The sequence below is a fragment of the Dryobates pubescens genome, chromosome 24, assembly GCF_014839835.1.
Source record: "Dryobates pubescens isolate bDryPub1 chromosome 24, bDryPub1.pri, whole genome shotgun sequence".
NCBI classification, from domain to species: Eukaryota; Metazoa; Chordata; class Aves; order Piciformes; family Picidae; genus Dryobates; species Dryobates pubescens.
In genome coordinates, this window is record NC_071635.1 from 15487367 (window position 1) to 15505638 (window position 18272).

An 18272-nucleotide genomic window follows, 5' to 3' on the forward strand; every position below is an offset into this window, starting at 1 on the left:
GAGACTGATTTGTCCACAGCTGGAGATGAGGAGAAGCCTCCTGTGTTGTTGGGTTTTTTTGTTGGTGTTGGCCTCTTGCTGTTTCAGCCAAAGTGGGTTGTGTTCCCCATTGCTGTTTCAGCCAAAGTGGGTTGTGTTCCCCATTGCTGTTTCAGCCAAAGTGGGTTGTGTTCCCCATTGCTGTTTCAGCCAAAGTGGGTTGTGTTCTCCATGGCTACCCTTCCCAACAAAAAAAAGGACAGTTATAAAAATGACTGCCTAAAAACCATACTCCCCTGTTGCAACACACTTGGGACCCCACTTCCTCAAGGGCTCTTCTAGAAAAGTCAGGTTGTTCAACTGGATAGAAGAAGGAGGAGGTCAAGGATGGAAGAGTAGAGTAAGAAATCTGCATAGTAAAAAGAAGACTGTCTGTAGCATGTAGTGGGAAGGAAAGGATTCAGAGGGGGCAGGGGAGGGAAGGGGCAGGGGAGGGAAGGGGCAGGGGAGGGAAGGGGCAGGGGAGGGAAGGGGCAGGGGAGGGAAGGGGCAGGGGAGGGAAGGGGCAGGGGAGGGAAGGGGCAGGGGAGGGAAGGGGCAGGGGAGGGAAGGGGCAGGGGAGCTTCCTAGAAATTGCAGAACAATCCAAGCTAGACAGCCACAATATTTCTGTAGCAGGTGTTGAGTTCTACCACAGCTTTGATTTTCATTTAACATTTGACATTTCAACAATAACTTAGGATCACAATGAGTTTGCCTCCCAGCAGCCAACTCAAAAACATAATGGGGAAAGAAAAAAAAGGGAAAACAAACAAACAAACTCCACAGCCAACATTACAGTGGTGAGGGGAAAAACCTCCCCAGCAGTCAGCCTTTTTTCTGCCCACTCCTTTCCCTTCTTAGCAATCCCAGTCAGGCAAAGTTCTTGGTGTATTGGGAATGGAAGTTCTTCAGTGTAGGTTTAGGTTTCACTGCAAGGAATGGTGATTATTTTTTTTTCCTCCTTTCTCCTCTGTAATCTACCACCAACTCTGCAAGCTGCAGGACAACAAAGGGGGAAAATATTCCATCCAGGAGTGAAGTGATGCCTGGGCAGCAGGTGAGCTCTGCAAGTGATTGTCAGCGCTGTCCACAAGCAATACTCCAGCAGAGCAGGCTGTGATTTTAGCTCATCTGTCAGCTCTGAGCAGCTGCTTGCTTTCTCCTGAGTTGAGTTGTTTCATCTTTGCTGACACAATAGCACAACTGACTGCAGGTTTTTCATCCCTTTGCCACTGGGTGTGGAGGAAAATAAAGCAAGCCATGCCCCTTGGGAATCCACCAGGAGCAGAAACAGCAGCCAGCTTGTGCACTAGACTCTGCCCAGCAGCACTGACCTAAAAGGGAGAAAGGTAAGGAAGTCAGTCAAGACAATCACTGGAATGATGCAGCTCTCAGACAGCTTCAGAGTGCCTCAGATAAGGATCCTGTGAAACTGAGTTTTGTGCTGTTACAGATTTTCAAGCTCAGCCTTCATCTATCTGGCCCCCTGTATAATGTGGAGTGTCTGTGCACTGATGAGAGTAACTCTGCCTTTCTGTCCTCTCCTCAAAAGGTGCAACTGCTACATCCCCTTGGCTGTGGAGAGCAGCACAGAGGAGAGGGACCTGGGGGTCCTGGTGGACAAAAGGATGACCATGAGCCAGCAATGTGCCCTTGTGCCCAAGAAGGCTAATGGTATCCTGGGGTGAATTAGAATGGGTGTGGTTTGTAGGTTGAGAGAGGTTCTCCTGCCCCTCTGCTCTGCCATGGTGAGGCCACATCTGGAATATTGCATCCAGTTCTGGGCCCCTCAGTTCAAGAAGGACCTCAGGGAACTGCTTGAGAGAGTCCAGCACAGAGCCACAAAGATGATGAAGTCAATGGAACATCTCCCTGTGAGGCCAGGCTGAGGGAGCTGGGACTTGGAGCAGAGGAGCCCGAGGGTGACCTCATTCCTGTTGATGATGTGCAGGGCAGCGTGGTGAAGATGGAGCCAGGCTCTGCTCAGGGATGTCCAAGGACAGGACAAAGGGCACTGGGGGTAAGCTGGAGCAGAGGAGGTGCCACAGGAACAGAAGGGAAAACTTTGCCACTGTGAGGGTGGTGAACCACTGGAGCAAGCTGCTCAGAGAGGTTGTGGAGTCTCCTTCTCTGAAGACATTCAAAACCAACCTGGATGTGCTCCTGTGTGACCTGCCCTGACAGCGGGGGTGGGACTGGATGATCTCTGGAGGTCCCTTCCAACCCCTAACCTTCTCTGATTCTGTGGTCCATACACCTGCTTCTGTGTCTCCATCTATGCACCTGATTCATTTTCTCTGCTGCTATGAACTTGACATTTAAAAGAATAAGAAGTTGATTGGCAAGAGGCAAAACCCTGGTTCATTTTTTCTTCCTTCTTTCCTTGATGAAGCTATGTTCAACCCACAGAAGCCAAGCCCAGCTTAGACTTGCTTGTCCTAGCCTGGATTCTGAATTGTTACCTAGTTTCATGAATGCATTTCACAGGCTCACAGGATGTTAGGGGTTGGAAGGGACCTCCAGAGATCATTGAGTCCTACCCTCCTGCCAGAGCAGGACCATAGAATCCAGCACAGGTCACACAGGAACACATCCAGATGGCTCTTGAAAGCCTCCAGAGCAGGAGACTCCACAACCTCTCTGGGCAGCCTGTTCCAGTGCTCTGTGAGCCCCACAGTGAAGAAGTTCCTCCTCATGTTGAGGTGGAACCTCCTGTGCTGTAGTTCATATTCATTGCCCCTTGTCCTATGCCAGGGTGCAAGTGAGCAGAGCCTGTCCCCTCCCCATTTGCCCCAGAGTGATCTTCCTGCAAACCTCATCCCTGTCTGCAAGGCTGGGTGTATAAAGGGATGCAGCAGCTGCAGAAACATCTGCTTGGAAACCCAAATGCTCTGTTTCCAGTGCTTGGCAGGAAGCAGGCATGCCTTTGAAGTTTACCAAGTCTTTTTTTCCTACACTGAAGAGCACAAGAAATTAAGATACAAAATGACTTAGTCTAATTCCCACCCCCTAAGGGAGAGAAGGCTTCAGAGGGTTTAAGATAAAGACTGACTGTTCTCTTTCTTCCACGAGTCCCAGATGGAAGGGGGATTTACAGTGATGCTGTGCCCCATCTGTTGGAAGATGCAGAGTGCCATTTGGCTGGAACTCTTTTGGTGTCCCTTTCTCTTTGTGTATTGATGGAGGGGAGCCTCTGACACAAACCTCAGTGTCTTCCATCTGTCCTTTTCAATGTGGTTCTCGGGGCTTTCGCTCTCGTAGGAAGCCAAGTAAAGCGCTGCAAGCAGAAGCAAACACAAGAGGTTAAGCCTACTGCCATTTTCAAACTGGCTCTCCCTGGGAAATGGACTGAAGCAAAAATGAGGCAGGCTTCTATAAGCCATCCCTCAGATGAGGGCTCCAGAATCCCATTAGAAGCAGAGACTTGCTGAAGAATTGCGTCCAGACAGCGCTAACAAACAGCGCCCGAGAACAAAGGCTGTCCTGAGGGGGAATCAAACCCAAGCAGTGAAAACTGAAAAGCACAAGAGTGGAAGAAAAGAGTCAAAAGGGGAAAAAAAAGCAGAGCCCAGGGACATGGTGCTTTGTAAGCAGCTACTGAAGTCCCTGTTGTTTTTTGTTTGGTTGGTGGGTGTTTTTTTTTTTGCTCTCTTTTAGTGTAAAGCAGCCTGGAAGTCCCTGCAAATCCTTCAGAGGATATCTACAGGGACCACATATCCAATCCTTTCCCTCCACCACTCCATTTCAGAGAAAAGCAAAACATCAACTCTCACAGATCAGAAAAACCTACATCTTAGTTTCTTTCTCATTTGTAAAGGAGAAGCTTTTTTTTTTCCCCCACTTTCCAAAGAGACTTGTCTCAGAACCATAAAAAAGCTTCTTTCTTTACTGTGAGGAAACCACAACCTCACATAGAGGCTAAGCAGTAGCCAGTGTCAGCAGACCTGCAAGAGCCCAGAGCTCCTTACCATCATCACTGAAGACTGGGACAGTGAGCAAGTACTGCAGAACCTTCAGATCCCTTTCAAAAGGACACTCCACTTGCTTCCACGTCATGAACTCACTGACTTGTTTTGCCAACTCCCAAAATTTCTGTCAGAACAGGAGAGAAAACACCTGGTGAGAGCCCACCTGGAGTTCTGGGTCCAGTTCTGGAGCCCCTATTACAGGAAGGATCTGGAGGTGCTGGAAGGTGTCCAGAGCAGGGCCAGGAGGAGGTGAAGAGGGCTGGAGCTGATCTGCTCTGAATACAGACTGAGAGTTGGGGTTGTGCAGGCTGGAGAGGAGAAGGCTCCAAGGAGACCTTCTGGTGGCCTTCCAGGATCTGAAGGGGGCTACAAGAAAGCTGGGGAGGGACTTTGGAGGGTGTCAGGGAGTGATAGGACTGGGGGGGAATGAAGCACAACTAGAAGTGGGTAGATTCAGATTGGATGTTAGGAAGAAGTTGTTGCCCATGAGGGTGGTGAGAGCCTGGCACAGGTTGCCCAGGGAGGTGGTGGAAGCCTCCTGCCTGGAGGTGTTTGCAGCCAGGCTGGAGGTGGCTGTGAGCAACCTGCTGTAGTGTGAGGTGTCCCTGCCCAAGGCAGTGGGGGTTGGAACTGGCTGAGCCTTGAGGTCCCTTCCAACCCTAACAATTGTATGATTCTAAGAGATGCCACACACTGAACATCACTATTTACCCTGAACAGGTTTTTAAGAGAGAGAGACCTTAGTCTCAGGTCCAAGCTTGGATTCTCCCCAGCTTTCAAGTTAGAATGGAAAGTGCTCTGCTTCAACAACTCAGCTTTGCATTTCTGCCTCAAACTGAGATGAATTCCCACTCCTGCACCAGGACAAAATGGCTGCTATTAATGAATATACATAGTGGATCACAGCCTGCACTTCATTTCTTTTCAAGGAGCTGGTCAGACTCCTTATGCCCAGATCTTCACTTTGATGGTGGCTCAGGCTTGTTTGTATCACTGTGACACGTTGAGTAATTTCCACATGAAAAGCCTCTCTGTGCTTACTGCTGACCTTTTGAAATTCAGATGTTCCAGTTTAGTTAGGCTGCTCTGAAGTGCTCCCATTTTCTTGCTGGGAACTGATTCCAAAAATAAACGTTCCTCCTCCTGCAGTGTGTTGATAAACACTCATTGACAAATTCTTTCAAATAAAGTTTAATGTGCCTCAAGTGCACATGGCTTCCTTGAGTAAAAGAGCATTCCAGCTCTGAATCACAGAGGCATAGAATGGTCTGGGTTGGAAGGGACCTTCAAAGTTCAGCATGGACATCCTCCACTAGATCAGGCTGCCCAAAGCCCTGTTGAGCCCCACTTTGAATATCTCCAGGGACAGGGCTCCAACCACCTCCCTGAGCAACCTGTTCCAGTGTTTCACCACCCTCATGGTGCAGAACTTGTGCCTAATAGCCAATCTAAACCTCTTTTCTAGTTTGAAACCATTGCCCTTGGTCCTGTCACTGCAGGCCTTTGCAAACAGTCTCTTTCCATCCTTCCTGTAGCCCCTTCAGGTACTGGAAGCTTACTATTAGGTCTCCCCAGAGCCTTCTCTTCTCCAGGCTGAACACCCCCAGCTCCCTCAGCCTGTCCTCATAGCAGAGCTGCTCCAAGCCCCTGATCATTTTCATGGCCTCCTCTGGATGCACTCCATCAGGTCCATGTCCTTCCTGTGTTGAGGGCTCCAGACCTGGACACAGTACTCCAGGTGAGGTCTCACCAGAGCAGTGCAGCTTTAGAACAAGCTGGTTCAGGCTGATGACTACAAGTGAAATGTCCTGCAGTGTTGTGTGTCTGACTCAGGCTTCTTTAAAGCTGCAAGCAGCAGCAAACAAATCACTGGGTAATCTCCACTGCCAGGTAATGAGTGGGAAATGGGAGGCAGAAGAACTACTGCAAGATGAGAGACTCAAAACTCCCTCACTGCTGCTCTGGCACATTTCTTCAGAGACAGTCTGAGACTTAATTGCACAAAATCACTGCCTGCATCTTGACAAAAGGATGAATTCAACTTTTACCTGTGGAACTGAACAAGCAGCTCTGAAAGTCGAATTTGACTGAATTTGTTATGGAGCACAATGAATCTGGGAGGGGAAAGTGGAGATGGATTTGGGCACTGGTAAAAAGTTCTGACTTTACCTACAAAACATTTTGAATACCAAAAGGGCTCCTGTGAACATTCCATCCTCAATAAAACTGTTTTTTTCCTGAGCACCTCCTAGCTTCTGTGGGAAGTAGCAGATACACTCCAATTCCAGTCTAATTTTCCTCTCCCTCTACTCAGTGGAAGCTGAGCCACAAGCTGGGCTGCCCCAGATCAATACCACACTCGGTGCTCCACTTACCTCAAAATTGATATGGCCATTGGGAAGATGATTGGCACAGCCCTCATTGAGGAAGTAAATATCTTTGATCAGGAGGCTGAAGAAAGGTATCACAATCTGAGGGGAGAACAACAGTATTCTCAGTCTGATCTCAAATCAAAACCACAATGCTCTACAGAGAAAAATCAAAGGAAGTCTCTAGTCTCTCTGGTTCTAACCCCCACTGCCATGGGCAGGGACACTTCACACTACAGCAGGTTGCTCACAGCCACCTCCAGCCTGGCCTTCCAAACTCCCAGGGATGAGGCTTCCACCACCTCCCTGGGCAACCTCTGCCAGTCTCTCACCACCCTCCTGGGGAAGAGCTTCTTCCTAACATCCAGTCTGGATCTACCCATTTCTAGTTTTGCTTCATTCTCCCTAGTCCTACCACTCCCTGACACCCTCAAAAGTCCCTCCCCAGCTTTCTTGTAGCTCCCTTCAGATCCTGGAATGCCACAATTAGGTCTCCTTGGAGCCTTCTCTTTTCCAGACTGAACAACCCCAACCCTCTCAGTTTGCCTCCACAGCAGAGGAGCTCCAGCCCTCTGCTCATCCTTGTGGTCCTTCTCTGGACACCTTAGAATCATAAAATCAGTAAGGTTGGAAGAGACCTCAAAGATCATCAAGTCCAACCTGTCACCCAAAACCTCATGATTACTAAACCATGGCACCAAGTGCCACATCCAATCCCCTCTTGAACATCTCCAGGGATGGTGACTCTACCACCTCCCTGGGCAGTACATTCCAATGGCTAACAACTCTCTCAGTGAAGAACTTTCTTCTCACCTCAAGCCTAAACTTCCCCTGGCACAGCTTGAGAATGTGTCCTCTTGTTCTGCTGCTGCTTGCCTGGGAGAAGAGACCAACCCCCCACCTGGCTACAACCTCCCTGCAGGGAGTTGGAGAGAGCAAGAAGGTCTCCCCTGAGCCTCCTCTTCTCCAGGCTAAGCAACTCCAGCTCCCTCAGCCTCTCCTTGTAGGGCTTGTGCTTGAGACCTCTCCCCAGCCTCGTTGCCCTTCTCTGGACACGTTCAAGTGTCTCAATGTCCTTCTTCGAGCACAGTTTCCCTTTTGGGGCAAATTCCATATTCTGTCTGGTGTCAAACCAGCTCAAAAGCTTAGGAAGCACCTTTGGGTTTTGCCCACTGCCAGGCCCTGTGCAGACAATACCTTCTCTCTGCTGCTGTGAGCTGTCAGGGACCTCTGAGCGGCGCCGCGCAGAGCAGTTCGGTAGTTATAGAAATTGCTGGAAGGGTCCATCTGATGCTGCAAGGCATGAAGGTCCTGTCAGAAACAAGCCAGTGCCAACACCACACACACTTCTTTTCACTTCAGCAGCTCTTTAAAAGAGCAGGGAGTCTGCTGAATAGCAGCACAAATATGGCCTTCTAGTGGCCTGCAGTATCTCTTCACCTGTCCATTTGATCTGAAGATAAACTCATTTTCATAGAGCTGTAGAATTGTTTGGATTGGAAGAGACCTCCAAGACCATCAAGTCCAATCACCAATCCAAGATCACCATTAGACCATGGCCACATGTTTCCTGAACACCTCCAGGGATGGGGACTCCACCACCTCCCTGGGCAGCCTCTTAGATCATAGAATTGTCAGGGTTGGAAGGGACCTCAAGGCTCAGCCAGCCCCAACCCCTCTGCCATGGGCAGGGACTCCTCACACTGCAGCAGGTTGCTCACAGCCACATCCAGTCTGGCCTTCAAAACCTCCTGGGATGAGGCTGCCACCACCTCCCTGGGCAACCTCTGCCAGTGTCTCACCACCTTCCTGGGGAAGAATTTCTTCCTAACACCCAATCTGAATCTACCCATTTCTAGTTGTTTTTTTTTTCATTCCTCCCTGTCCTATCATTACCACTGACCACTCTTGCAGCAAAGAAATTTTTCCTCCTCTCCAACCTAACCCTCCCTTGGCACAATTTCAGGCCATTTTCTCTCCTTCTACCACCTGAGACTAGGGAGAAGAGACCAACCCCCACCAGCCTCCTTTCAAAGGGTTGTAGAGAGCAATGAGGTCTCCCCTCAGTCTCCTCTTCTCCAAAGCCCCACCATCATATTTAAAAAACCCTTCCATTTCCTCCTTCTTCATCCAAAGAATACAACTTGGCTGAACAATTTCCCTTACATCTTCCAGAGTTTCCATTGAGTGCACAAAGATACTAAATGAAGCACTTCCTAATGAAGCCAAACTCAAATTTTAGGGTAGAATAGAGTTAACCAGGTTGGAAGAGACCTTTGAGATCATCCAGTCCAACCTATCCCCCAGCACCATCTGATCAACTCAACCATGGCACCAAGTGCCTCATCCAGGCTCTTCTTAAACACCTCCAGGGATGGGGACTCCACCACCTCCCTGGGCAGCACATTCCAGTGGCCAATCTCTATGTCTGGGAAGAATTTCTTCCTCACCTCCAGCCTAAACCTCCCCTGGTGCAGCTTGAGACTGTGTCCTCTTGTTCTGTTTGGGAGAAGAGACCAACCCCCACCTGGCTACAACCTCCCTTCAGGTAGTTGCAGACAGCAAGAAGGTCTCCCCTGAGCCTCCTCTTCTCCAGGCAGTTAGAGCAGTTAAAATACCTTCACAGCCCCAAACATACCTCAAGAATGTCAAATTTGTCCGTCTTCACTTTGGCCCAAGTCTTCTTTAACCGAGACACAGGACTCATGTTCATGCCAGCTTGATACAAGAGAGGGGAATTGTTGGAGTGAGTGATTCTAAACATCCAGGTGGGTTTGGAAAGTCTCCAGAGAAGGAAACTCCACAACCTGCTCCAAGGCCCTGTCACCCTCACAGTAGAGAAGTGTCTCCATGTGTTGAGGTGGAACCTCCTGTGTTCCTGCTTGTACCCATTGTTCTTTGTCCTGTCACTGGGCACCACCAAAGAGAGACCACCACCTTCACCCTGACACCCAGCCCTCAGGTAATTATAGACATCGATTAAGATTCCCTCTCAGCCTTCTCTTCTCCAGACTAAACAGCCTCCAGCACTTCCCCCTCCCAGCTTCCCCCCTCAGCATGCTAAGCAGCAGGCTTTTGGATGAAGCTTTCCTTTTCCTATACCCAGACTCAAGCAGAGCCAAAAGGTGCCAGGGCTCATACTTACAGACAATGGCCATTAAGGAGTTGAAGTTGCCAATGTTAAAACATTCCCTGGCCACATCGATGAAATATTCTATCACTCTTGCTCTGTGCTTCTTCTTCACAGGCTGCAAGAGATGCCACCAATGTCACACTCCTCAGGAGCACTCTGACCCATCCCCAAAAGAAACAACCCCCCCTCTTAAAAGTCTTTTCCACCTCTACCACCACTCGTGCAGAGGAAGCCATCCTTGGTGTGCTTAAAAGCCCTCAGGACAGTAAAGACAAGCCAGATACAGGGCAGCTAGAGAGCAAATACAACAGGTAAAGAAGCTCTACCAAGAGGAAGGGGCTGGAGAACAGCAGAGCAGAGAAGGGGGACAGCACAGAGGAGACAAAAAATGTCCCCCTCAGAAGGGGCATTTACAGGTGAGAAGGGCAGGCCAGATGGCAGGAAGGGCTAACCCAGCAGAACATTGCCACTGTGCCACAGAAACAAGGCTGTGGCCTGAGGAGGATGCTGAAAACCTGGAACTTGCCAGTTCAGCCCTCTGCTGACTTCATCCACACATGCAAAAGCACAAAGCTGAGAGAAGGAGATGGCAAAGGGCACACTGAAGGGGCACCAAACCTGGAAAGGCTTCACAGTCACAGCATACTAGACCAAACAAGACCTTCTGTCACAATAAGTCCTTGCTCACCATACAGATTTCTGTTGCAACCAAGTAACTGAGCCTGTTAAACCATTCCACATAGGCTTCCAAATTCTGGGTCTTCTTTTGGTCTCTGTAGCATCCCTGCAGACAGAGGAAAATTGGCAACTTTCAGTGTAATCCTCCCTCTTTTCCCTGAAAGAGACCTTTTGACTTCCTGCATTGCCATCCCCAAACACCTTCAAGGAACCAGGGACATAAAGCTTGGAAGGAGAGCAGCAAGGATGGTATTTGAGCAACTATCATTTCCTGCTGAGCTGCTGGCTTGGTAAAGCACTCAAGCAGGAATACAGAATCCATCCCTGCTGGAAGTCCTTCTAGGATGCTGTAAGGAAGGACTCAAGACAGACTTATGCAGACAGTCAAAGCTAAATATCTGCTTAAAGCTTCCTTGAATATGAGCTCTGGTTCATTGCTCACTCCTGTCCCACTGACAGCAGAGGAAGCAGTTTGCCCTCTGTGAGTGCAGAAGGCAAGCAGAGGCCAGCCCACTCCACTGGCACATTGTGTTCAGTTGGTGATGGCAGTCTCAGGAACAATGCTGAGGTCATATTAGGTAAAATTTCTTTGCTACAAGCATGGCCAGAGATTGGCACAGGCTGCCCAGGGAGGTGGTGGAGTCACCATCCCTGGGAGTGTTCAAGAAACTTGTGGCCATGGCACTTGGGGACATGGTTTAGTGGCCATGGTAGTGTTGGGTTGATGGTTGGATGATCTTAGAGGCCTCTTCCAAATGAAACCATTCTATGGTTCTACAATTCAAATTAACACTCTGCTTCCTCAGTTTGGGAGTTCAGCTCTTCTCTTTGGATTGGATTCTCCTGTTCCTAACCAGTGCTGCTTGTTGTGTGGAACATCTTCCACCACACATCTCAGGCTTGCCTAAAAAAGGGTAGACAGGTGGTGGTATCTACCTATACAACCATTTCCACAGACTGCCTGAATGACCATCAAATTGTAAACCTGAGCCATTCCATTCTGTTTGTCAGCAGTAGGGAGGACAGGGATTCAAGTTCCAACTGCCTGAGTTTGTCAGTTTATTTATAGAGCACAGATCAGCTCAAAAGCAGCACTCAAGGAGATAACTGCAGTGCAGTTAGTGAAAAACACTGAGCCTTTGCCCTTCATCTCACATGGATCTAGAGCTCACTGTCCCCTTTTTGTCATCTGTGCTCTAGCTACAAGTTGCCCCAGTTCCCAGTTTGCTATCAAGAGTTCACTTTGCTAAAAGGAAAAACAGATGCTGAAAACACAAAAGCCAAACTCAGCCTTTTCCAGCTGCAGATCACATAGGTGGCCTGGGGAAAAAAAACAAATTCAAAGGATTAAGTTCTCCCTTAGCTTAAATCGGGGGGGGGGAAAAAGCCAAACAAAATAAACCTGCAAATGTGTTCATTTATTCAATTTGTCAGCTGAGTTTTGGAGCTCCAGAATCACAGAAAACATCTGGTTGGAAAAGGCCTCCAAGCTCATCCAGTCCCACCCTCAACCCAGCCCTGAAGGGTCAGCACTAAACCATGTCCCTAAGCACCAGCTCCACGGGCTGCTTGAACACCCCCAGGGATGGTGACTCCAGCACTGCCCTGGGCAGAGCATTCCAAAGTTTGAGAACCCTCTCTCTGAGGAAGTATCTCCTAGCATCCAGCCTGAACCTCCCCTGGGGCAGCTTGAAACAATTTCCCCTGGTCCTGTCACTTGCCACCAAGGAGCAAAGGCTGCCCCCTCCTCACTCCAGCCTCCCTTCAGGGAGCTGCAGAGAGCAGTGAGGTCCCCCTCAGAAGTTGTCCTTCAGGAAGAAAAACCACCAACAGCATTTTTAATATAAGTCCTAAAGCATTTTCACTATGAAGCTCTTTCTTGCTACTCCTCATTTCTTGCTTCCAGCTCATGAGACATCTGAGCTCCAGGATGTTAAATGCCTCATTTCAGAGGTGCTCCAGATCTGTGCCAGTTGCAGAATCACAGAATGTTAGGGGTTGGAAGAGACCTCGAAAGATCACCTAATCCAGCCCCCCTGCCAGAGCAGGATCCAGACATTTCTCCATCCTTTTATGACTGAGCTGACCTAATAGCTTACTGTAACATCACTTCTTTTCATCCAACCTTTGCCCTCCATCCTTTGGTCTTGAACCTAATGTGGGACTCACCCCCTACACTCAATGGACTTGGTTGGACTTGATGGATCTCTGAGGTCGTTTCCAACCGGGTTGATTCTATGATTCAGATGGCAGGAAAGGTGTTTAGTTACCTTGGCATTATCCAAAGGATCCTTCTGTACAAATGCCTGGACAAATTCTTCTGGTCCAATATAATTGAGCCTCTCCTAAATAAAGCACAGGAGCAGACAAGTCATAGCCTTTCTTAACCTCCACGTCAAAAAGATGGGGGGGAAACGAAATCAGACTCGAAGCACAACAACTCACCAGCTCTATGTGTGTCAGCTGCTGAGCCAGCACGTAGGGATCGTTGCAGACAGTGATGATGTCCCTCTGGATGGTCTGGGGCCTGGCCTTTAGAAGTGTGAGGTGATCTTTGGATGTGGCATTAATCTTTGCAAGCACTTCCTCATACTGCCCAACGGTGGCGAGCTTCCGGATCAGGTTCTGGAGGAGCTGCTGGACATTCTTCCTGTACATCTGCCAGCAGATGGTTTCAACAATGGGAGAAGACAGCATTAAAGTCTGCATGACACCAAAACAGATTGATCCTTTCATAGAATGGGATGGGAGGGACCCCCAAAGGTCATCCAGTCCAACCCCCTCTGCACTCAGCAGGGACATCCCCAACTAGATCATAGAATAAATAAGGTTGGAAAAGACCTCAAAGATCATCAAGTCCAACCTGTCACCCAAGTCCTCATGACTACTAAACCATGGCACCAAGTGCCATGACCAATCCCCTGTTGAACACCTCCAGGGATGGTGACTCCACCACCTCCCTGGGCAGCACATTCCAACAGCTAACAACTCTCCCCATGAAGAACTTTCTCCTCACCTTGAGCCCAGAGCCCTATTGAGCCTCACCTTGAATCTCTCCAGGGCCAGGGCTTCAACCACCTCCCTGGGCAACCTGTTCCAGTATCTCAGCACCCTCACTGTGAAGAATTTCTCCCTGAGATGCAGTCTAAATCTCCACTCTTCTATCTTAAAGCCATTGCCCCTCATCCCATCACTACAAGCCCTTGTACACTGGATGTTAGGAAGAAGTTCTTCATAGAAAGAGTGATTGGCCATTGGAATAGGCTGCCTGGGGAGGTGGTGGAGTCACCATCCCTGGAGGTGTTTAGGGAGAGACTGGATGGGGTGCTTGGTACCATGGTTTAGTTGATTAGATGGTGTTGGGTGATAGGTTGGACTTGATGATCTCAAAGGTCTCTTCCACCCTGGTTATTTGTATTTCTATGACATGATGGTGTCTTGTAGAACACAGTGGGGGGAAAAAAGAGAAGGACTGGAATGAAACTGAAGAGATGGGGAAAAATTAACCCATTAAGGTCTTTCCAAAGCACTTTTTCTGATGGAGCAATATGTTACATGGTGAAGAAGTATTTCCTAGCATCCAGCCTGAGCCTCCCTTGGTGCAGCTTGAGACCATTTCCTCTGGTCCTGTCCTGTCTCTTGCCACCAGGGAAAAGAGGCTGCCCCCTCTTCACTCCAACCTCCCTTCAGGGAGCTGCAGAGAGCAATGAGGTCAATGTACCTCTTGTAGTGAGGGGCCCAGAACTGAATACAACACTTAAGGGGTGGCCTCCCCAGTGCTGAGCACAGGGGGATGGTCACCTCCCTGTCCCTGCTGGCCACAGTATTTCTAGTCTAAGCCAGGATGCCATTGGCTTTCTTGGCCACCTGGGCACTGCTGACTCCTATTTGACTGTCAGCCAGAACCCCCAGGTCCCTCTCCAAGTTACAGCTTTCCAACCAGACAGCCCCAAGTCTGTAGCTTACCATGGGGTTGTTGGGACCCAGGTAGAGGGCCTGGCACTTGGGACTTTCTCTGAGTCCATATCTGATACTTTAAGCTCAAGACAACTCTTCCTGCTCCAGTTTTGCTTGTGAGACTTTTCCCCAAACCTGCTACAGCTCAGAGGCCTGAATCCAACACAGCTTGCTCACACAAACCAAAGGCATTACCAACATCTGCAGGGATTTCTCAGACATGCAGGGCTTCCCAGTGACTAACTAGCTACTTCCAAGCACAATCACTGAAATGAAAAAACATTAACACCCACAAAGCTGTGTCTTGTCACACACAGATTGCAGCAGGTTGGATGGGACCCTCAAAGGTCATCTTGTCCAACCCCACTGCAGTGAGCAGGGCCACCCCCAGCTAGAGCAGGTCACACCATGCAAACACGCACAGAGCATCTCTCAACTGCCAACAGCAACCCCAAAAAATCCAGAAGAACTAACAGATAATCCCCCTGGGATTGTCCTCCCCTCCACGAAGCACACAGCTGAAGCCTCAGAGCTTCTGTCCTGCCCGTCCCATGCTCATGTGGGGCAGCCACAGCTATAGAGCTGGGGGAAACAAGGTGGTGGAGCAGTATGAAGTGGTTTCTGGGAGGCTGTTGGTGGGAGACACCATCCCTGGAGTTGTTTAAAAGACATTCTGCACTACTGTATTACAGGTTTGGGGATGGAGTGAACCCTTTGAAAAGGATCTGCTTATTGTGTGAAGTTTCTTTCTAGGTCTAGCTACTAGACAGCTACCAGCCCACCAGCACCTTCATACTAAGTTCACTCAGAGCCTCATTAATTGTTATTAACAACAAACCTGCACTCTCAGAGCACTAAAAGGAACACCTTTTAAGTCCAAGGACTTTGTGCACAGACAACTTACCTCATCCCCACTGGCTATCCTTTGTGCTAACTCCTTCAGGTTCCTCATCATTCTTTCATCTCGGAAATCATAAGGGAAGGTCTCTGTCCACTCAGTCAACAGCTGCAGGATTTTGGGTGCAGTTTTTCTCAGCCAGTTCTGCTTGAGAACAGGAGGAGGAATGTTAACATGGAATAGCAATACAGCACATGAATAACCCAAAGGGAAGGGAATTCCCTTCTGAGGGATGCTGTGGAGCCTAAGGGTCCACAACCTGGTTGATTGAGTCTGTGAACCCAACACAGAATTAACCAGGTTGGAGAAGACCTCAGAGATCAAGTCCAACCTATCACCCAACACCATCTCATCTACTAAACCATGGCACCAAGTGCCTCATCCAGGCTCTTCTTAAACACTTCCAGTGATGGTGACTTCACCACCTCCCTGGGCAGCTCACTCCAATGGCAAATCACTCTTTCTATGAAGAACTTCTTCCTAACATCCAGCCTAAACCTTCCGTGGCACAGCTTGAGACTGTGTCCTCTTGTTCTGTCACTGCTTGCCTGGGAGAAGAGACCAACCCCCACCTGGCTACAACCTCCCTTCAGGTAACTGTAGAGAGCAAGAAGGTCTCCCCTGAGCCGCCTCCTCTCCAGGCTAAGCAACCCCAGCTCCCTCAGCCTCTCCTCACAGGGCTGTGCCCCAGACCCCTCCCCAGCTTTGTTGCCCTTCTCTGGACACCTTCCAGCATCTCAACAGCTTTCCTCAACTGAGGGGCCCAGAACTGGACATAGGACTCAAGCTGTGGCCTAACCAGTGCTGAGCACAGGGCAGAATAACTTCCCTGCTCCTGCTGGCCACACTGCTCCTGATGCAGGCCAGGAGGTCACTGGACTTCTTGGCCAGCTGGGCACACTGCTGGCTCATGTTCAGCCTACTGTCAACCAGCATCCCCAGGTCCCTAGGAGCTACCAGGAGGCCCTGAGCAAGGCATTGTGTACCTTGTCCAGGCCAGGCTCACTCAGACTCCGCTGCTCCGTACACAGGTGGCAGACTTTGGCCATCAGCTCGTAGGGGTGCATGAAGAGGCGTGAGCTGAGAAGGAAGGTAAAGATGTATGTCCTCTGCAAACAAGAAGACAGAGAAAGGGATCAATTACTGCCAGTTGTATGCTTGCTCACAACATGTCCCTGACAAACCAGTCCCTAACACTTCACCGTCTGCAGAAGAAAAACCTCTTGGCTGTGGCTGTGCCAGGAGCTATTAGTACAGCAGTAAGCATTTCATGTACACTTGGCATTGCTCCAGAAGTAGCATTTTACCTTTGTGGCTGAGCCATGCTATGCAAGATGCAGTGTGCCCAAGGAAGCAGCAGCTTAAGCACAGTCCTGTGCTGCTTGTGTTCTTTCTAACACGAATTTCAGAGGATCCTTGTCTTGGAAGCGCACAAAGAGGTCTATGACAATAAGAGCAGCTGAATGGAAGCGGAGTTAGGCTCCTGCTGAAGGTGTTTCTACAGGCAGAGATGCACTTTCATCACCCCCAGCTGCCTCCTCAGCCTTTGGATATCCCTCTTCTTTACTAAGATTTCTATAACACGTCTCAGTGCACAAACACATCCAAACAAGTCAAAAATCCTCAGGTGACAAGCTTCCTGTGCTCGTGCCCAACCTCTCTGCTGACTCCAAACAGTCCACCTGGTCATGGCAAGATACATGTGGGGCCTTAGATGAGCAGTGGCAAATATGCATTAAAACCTGAGAGGCTTTGACCCCACTGATAAAGGTTTTAAATTACTCTTCAGCTTGCCTGACAAGTTTTTAATGGGTCAGTGGTACATAGAATCCATCAAACAGTAAGCCACAACAGGCACGTATGAGGAAAGGCTGAGGGAGCTGAAGGCTCTTTAGCTTGGAGAAGAGGAGGCTGAGGGGTGGCCTCATTCATGTTTATAAAGAAGAGAAGTGTGAGTGTCAGGAAGACAGAGCCAGGCTCTGCTCAGTGATGCCCAATGAGAGGACAAGGGGCAGTGGGTGCAAGCTGCAGCACAGGAGGTTCCACATGAACATAAGGAAGAACTTTTTCCACTGTAGAGGTGACTAAACACTGAACTGGGCTGGCCAGAGAGGTTGTGGAGTCTCCTTCTTTGAAGACATTCAAAACCTGCCTTGATATGTTCCTGTGTGACCTACTCTAGGTGATCCTGCCCTGGCAGGGGGGTTGGACTGGATGATCTTTCAAGGTCCCCTCCAACTCCTGATGTTCTGTGATTCTGTGATACTTGCTTCATCAACTAATCACCAGGGTTGTGCCCCTCATAACAGGGGTGAAGAATGAGACTGGTTAGGTTAGGTAAGCAATTGCAGCTGCACTTACCAAGCACATGAGTTTATCCCCCTCCCCATTGCTAATTAGTCCCCTGAACCCCTTCCACAGCCATTGCTGTGACACATTTTGCCTTTGCTGCACACCTGAGAGTTCCCCTTTAGGGGATGCAGCCATACAGTGAGCTGGGTGTAGATACTTACATCAGGGTAGTAATCCACACTGGGTACCAAGTGCTGGATCAGAGCTTCCAGGGACCCTGAGAGAAGGTTGTTGTCATGGTAATAGAGCCCTCCACAGCTGTCCTCTTTTGACTGATAGAGGTTCCTGTTGTAGCCACTGCTGTCAAACATAGCTGCAAAGGGAGGGGTTTGTGGCATCCTTTCCTGCTGAGAATCACACAAGAGATAGTGGATAATTAGCAGAAGGTGGAGCACAAAAGGCTTTTTACACTCTAGAGGAGAAAAGGCAGCAGCACAGCCTGGGCTGCTTGCAAAGAGCAGAGAAGGTTGTGCTGCTGCCTCCCAGCCCAGGCAGATGTCTCAGAGAAGGGCCCACACAGGCTCTCCCCACTGCCCTTCTGCATCCTTTTGGTTCTTCACCAAGTAACAGACAAGTCCCAGTGAAGGGTTAAGAGGAGCATGCAGGAATCCAGACAGATTTGGGGAGCTCAAAGTTTCTGTAAAGCTTTTGAGGATGTGGCATAATGCTGGCTGGCAGCTCAGGGGAAACCCTAAGCTGGTGTTCAGCCTGCTGCGGGCTGGCACAGCCCCCATGGGTGCAGAGGGACAGAAGCTGAAGGGAAGCCCTGGAGAGGTTGTGTGTGAGGGACAGCCTCCCTGCATGGCGTGAAAGCTGTGTAACTGCAGTCAGAAGCTTCAATCTCCCAGCTCCACCTTGGTAAATCAGTAGTGGGCTTTACCAGCTCTTACTGTGAC

At 49.4% G+C, this 18272-nt stretch overlaps 1 protein-coding gene across 1 annotated transcript; it reads right to left on the reverse strand.

Annotated features, from left to right (window-relative positions):
• Positions 1-985: 985 nt before the first annotated feature.
• On the reverse strand, positions 986-17717 carry RASGEF1B (RasGEF domain family member 1B). The gene is made up of 13 exons (XM_009896750.2): positions 17538-17717; positions 16011-16133; positions 15031-15168; positions 12615-12827; positions 12440-12514; positions 10180-10275; positions 9504-9606; positions 8997-9076; positions 7556-7651; positions 6365-6460; positions 3990-4113; positions 3226-3298; positions 986-1355 (listed from the first exon to the last, which is right to left on the reverse strand). Exons 1-13 carry the CDS (start codon positions 17712-17714, stop codon positions 1331-1333), a joined length of 1419 nt encoding a protein of 472 aa, XP_009895052.1. The 5' UTR covers positions 17715-17717; the 3' UTR covers positions 986-1330.
• Positions 17718-18272: the final 555 nt, after the last annotated feature.

Excerpts from the sequence above, each read along its gene's own strand:
- RASGEF1B (XM_009896750.2), bottom strand. The coding sequence starts at position 17,714 with ATGCCACAAACCCCTCCCTTTGCAGCTATGTTTGACAGCAGTGGCTAC. Across the intron at positions 16,134-17,537 it reads GTGTGGATTACTACCCTGAT|AGGACATACATCTTTACCTT; the intron begins GTAAGTATCTAC and ends TCTTGTTTGCAG. Across the intron at positions 9,607-10,179 it reads TTGCAACAGAAATCTGTATG|CCTGTGAAGAAGAAGCACAG; the intron begins GTGAGCAAGGAC and ends CATCTCTTGCAG.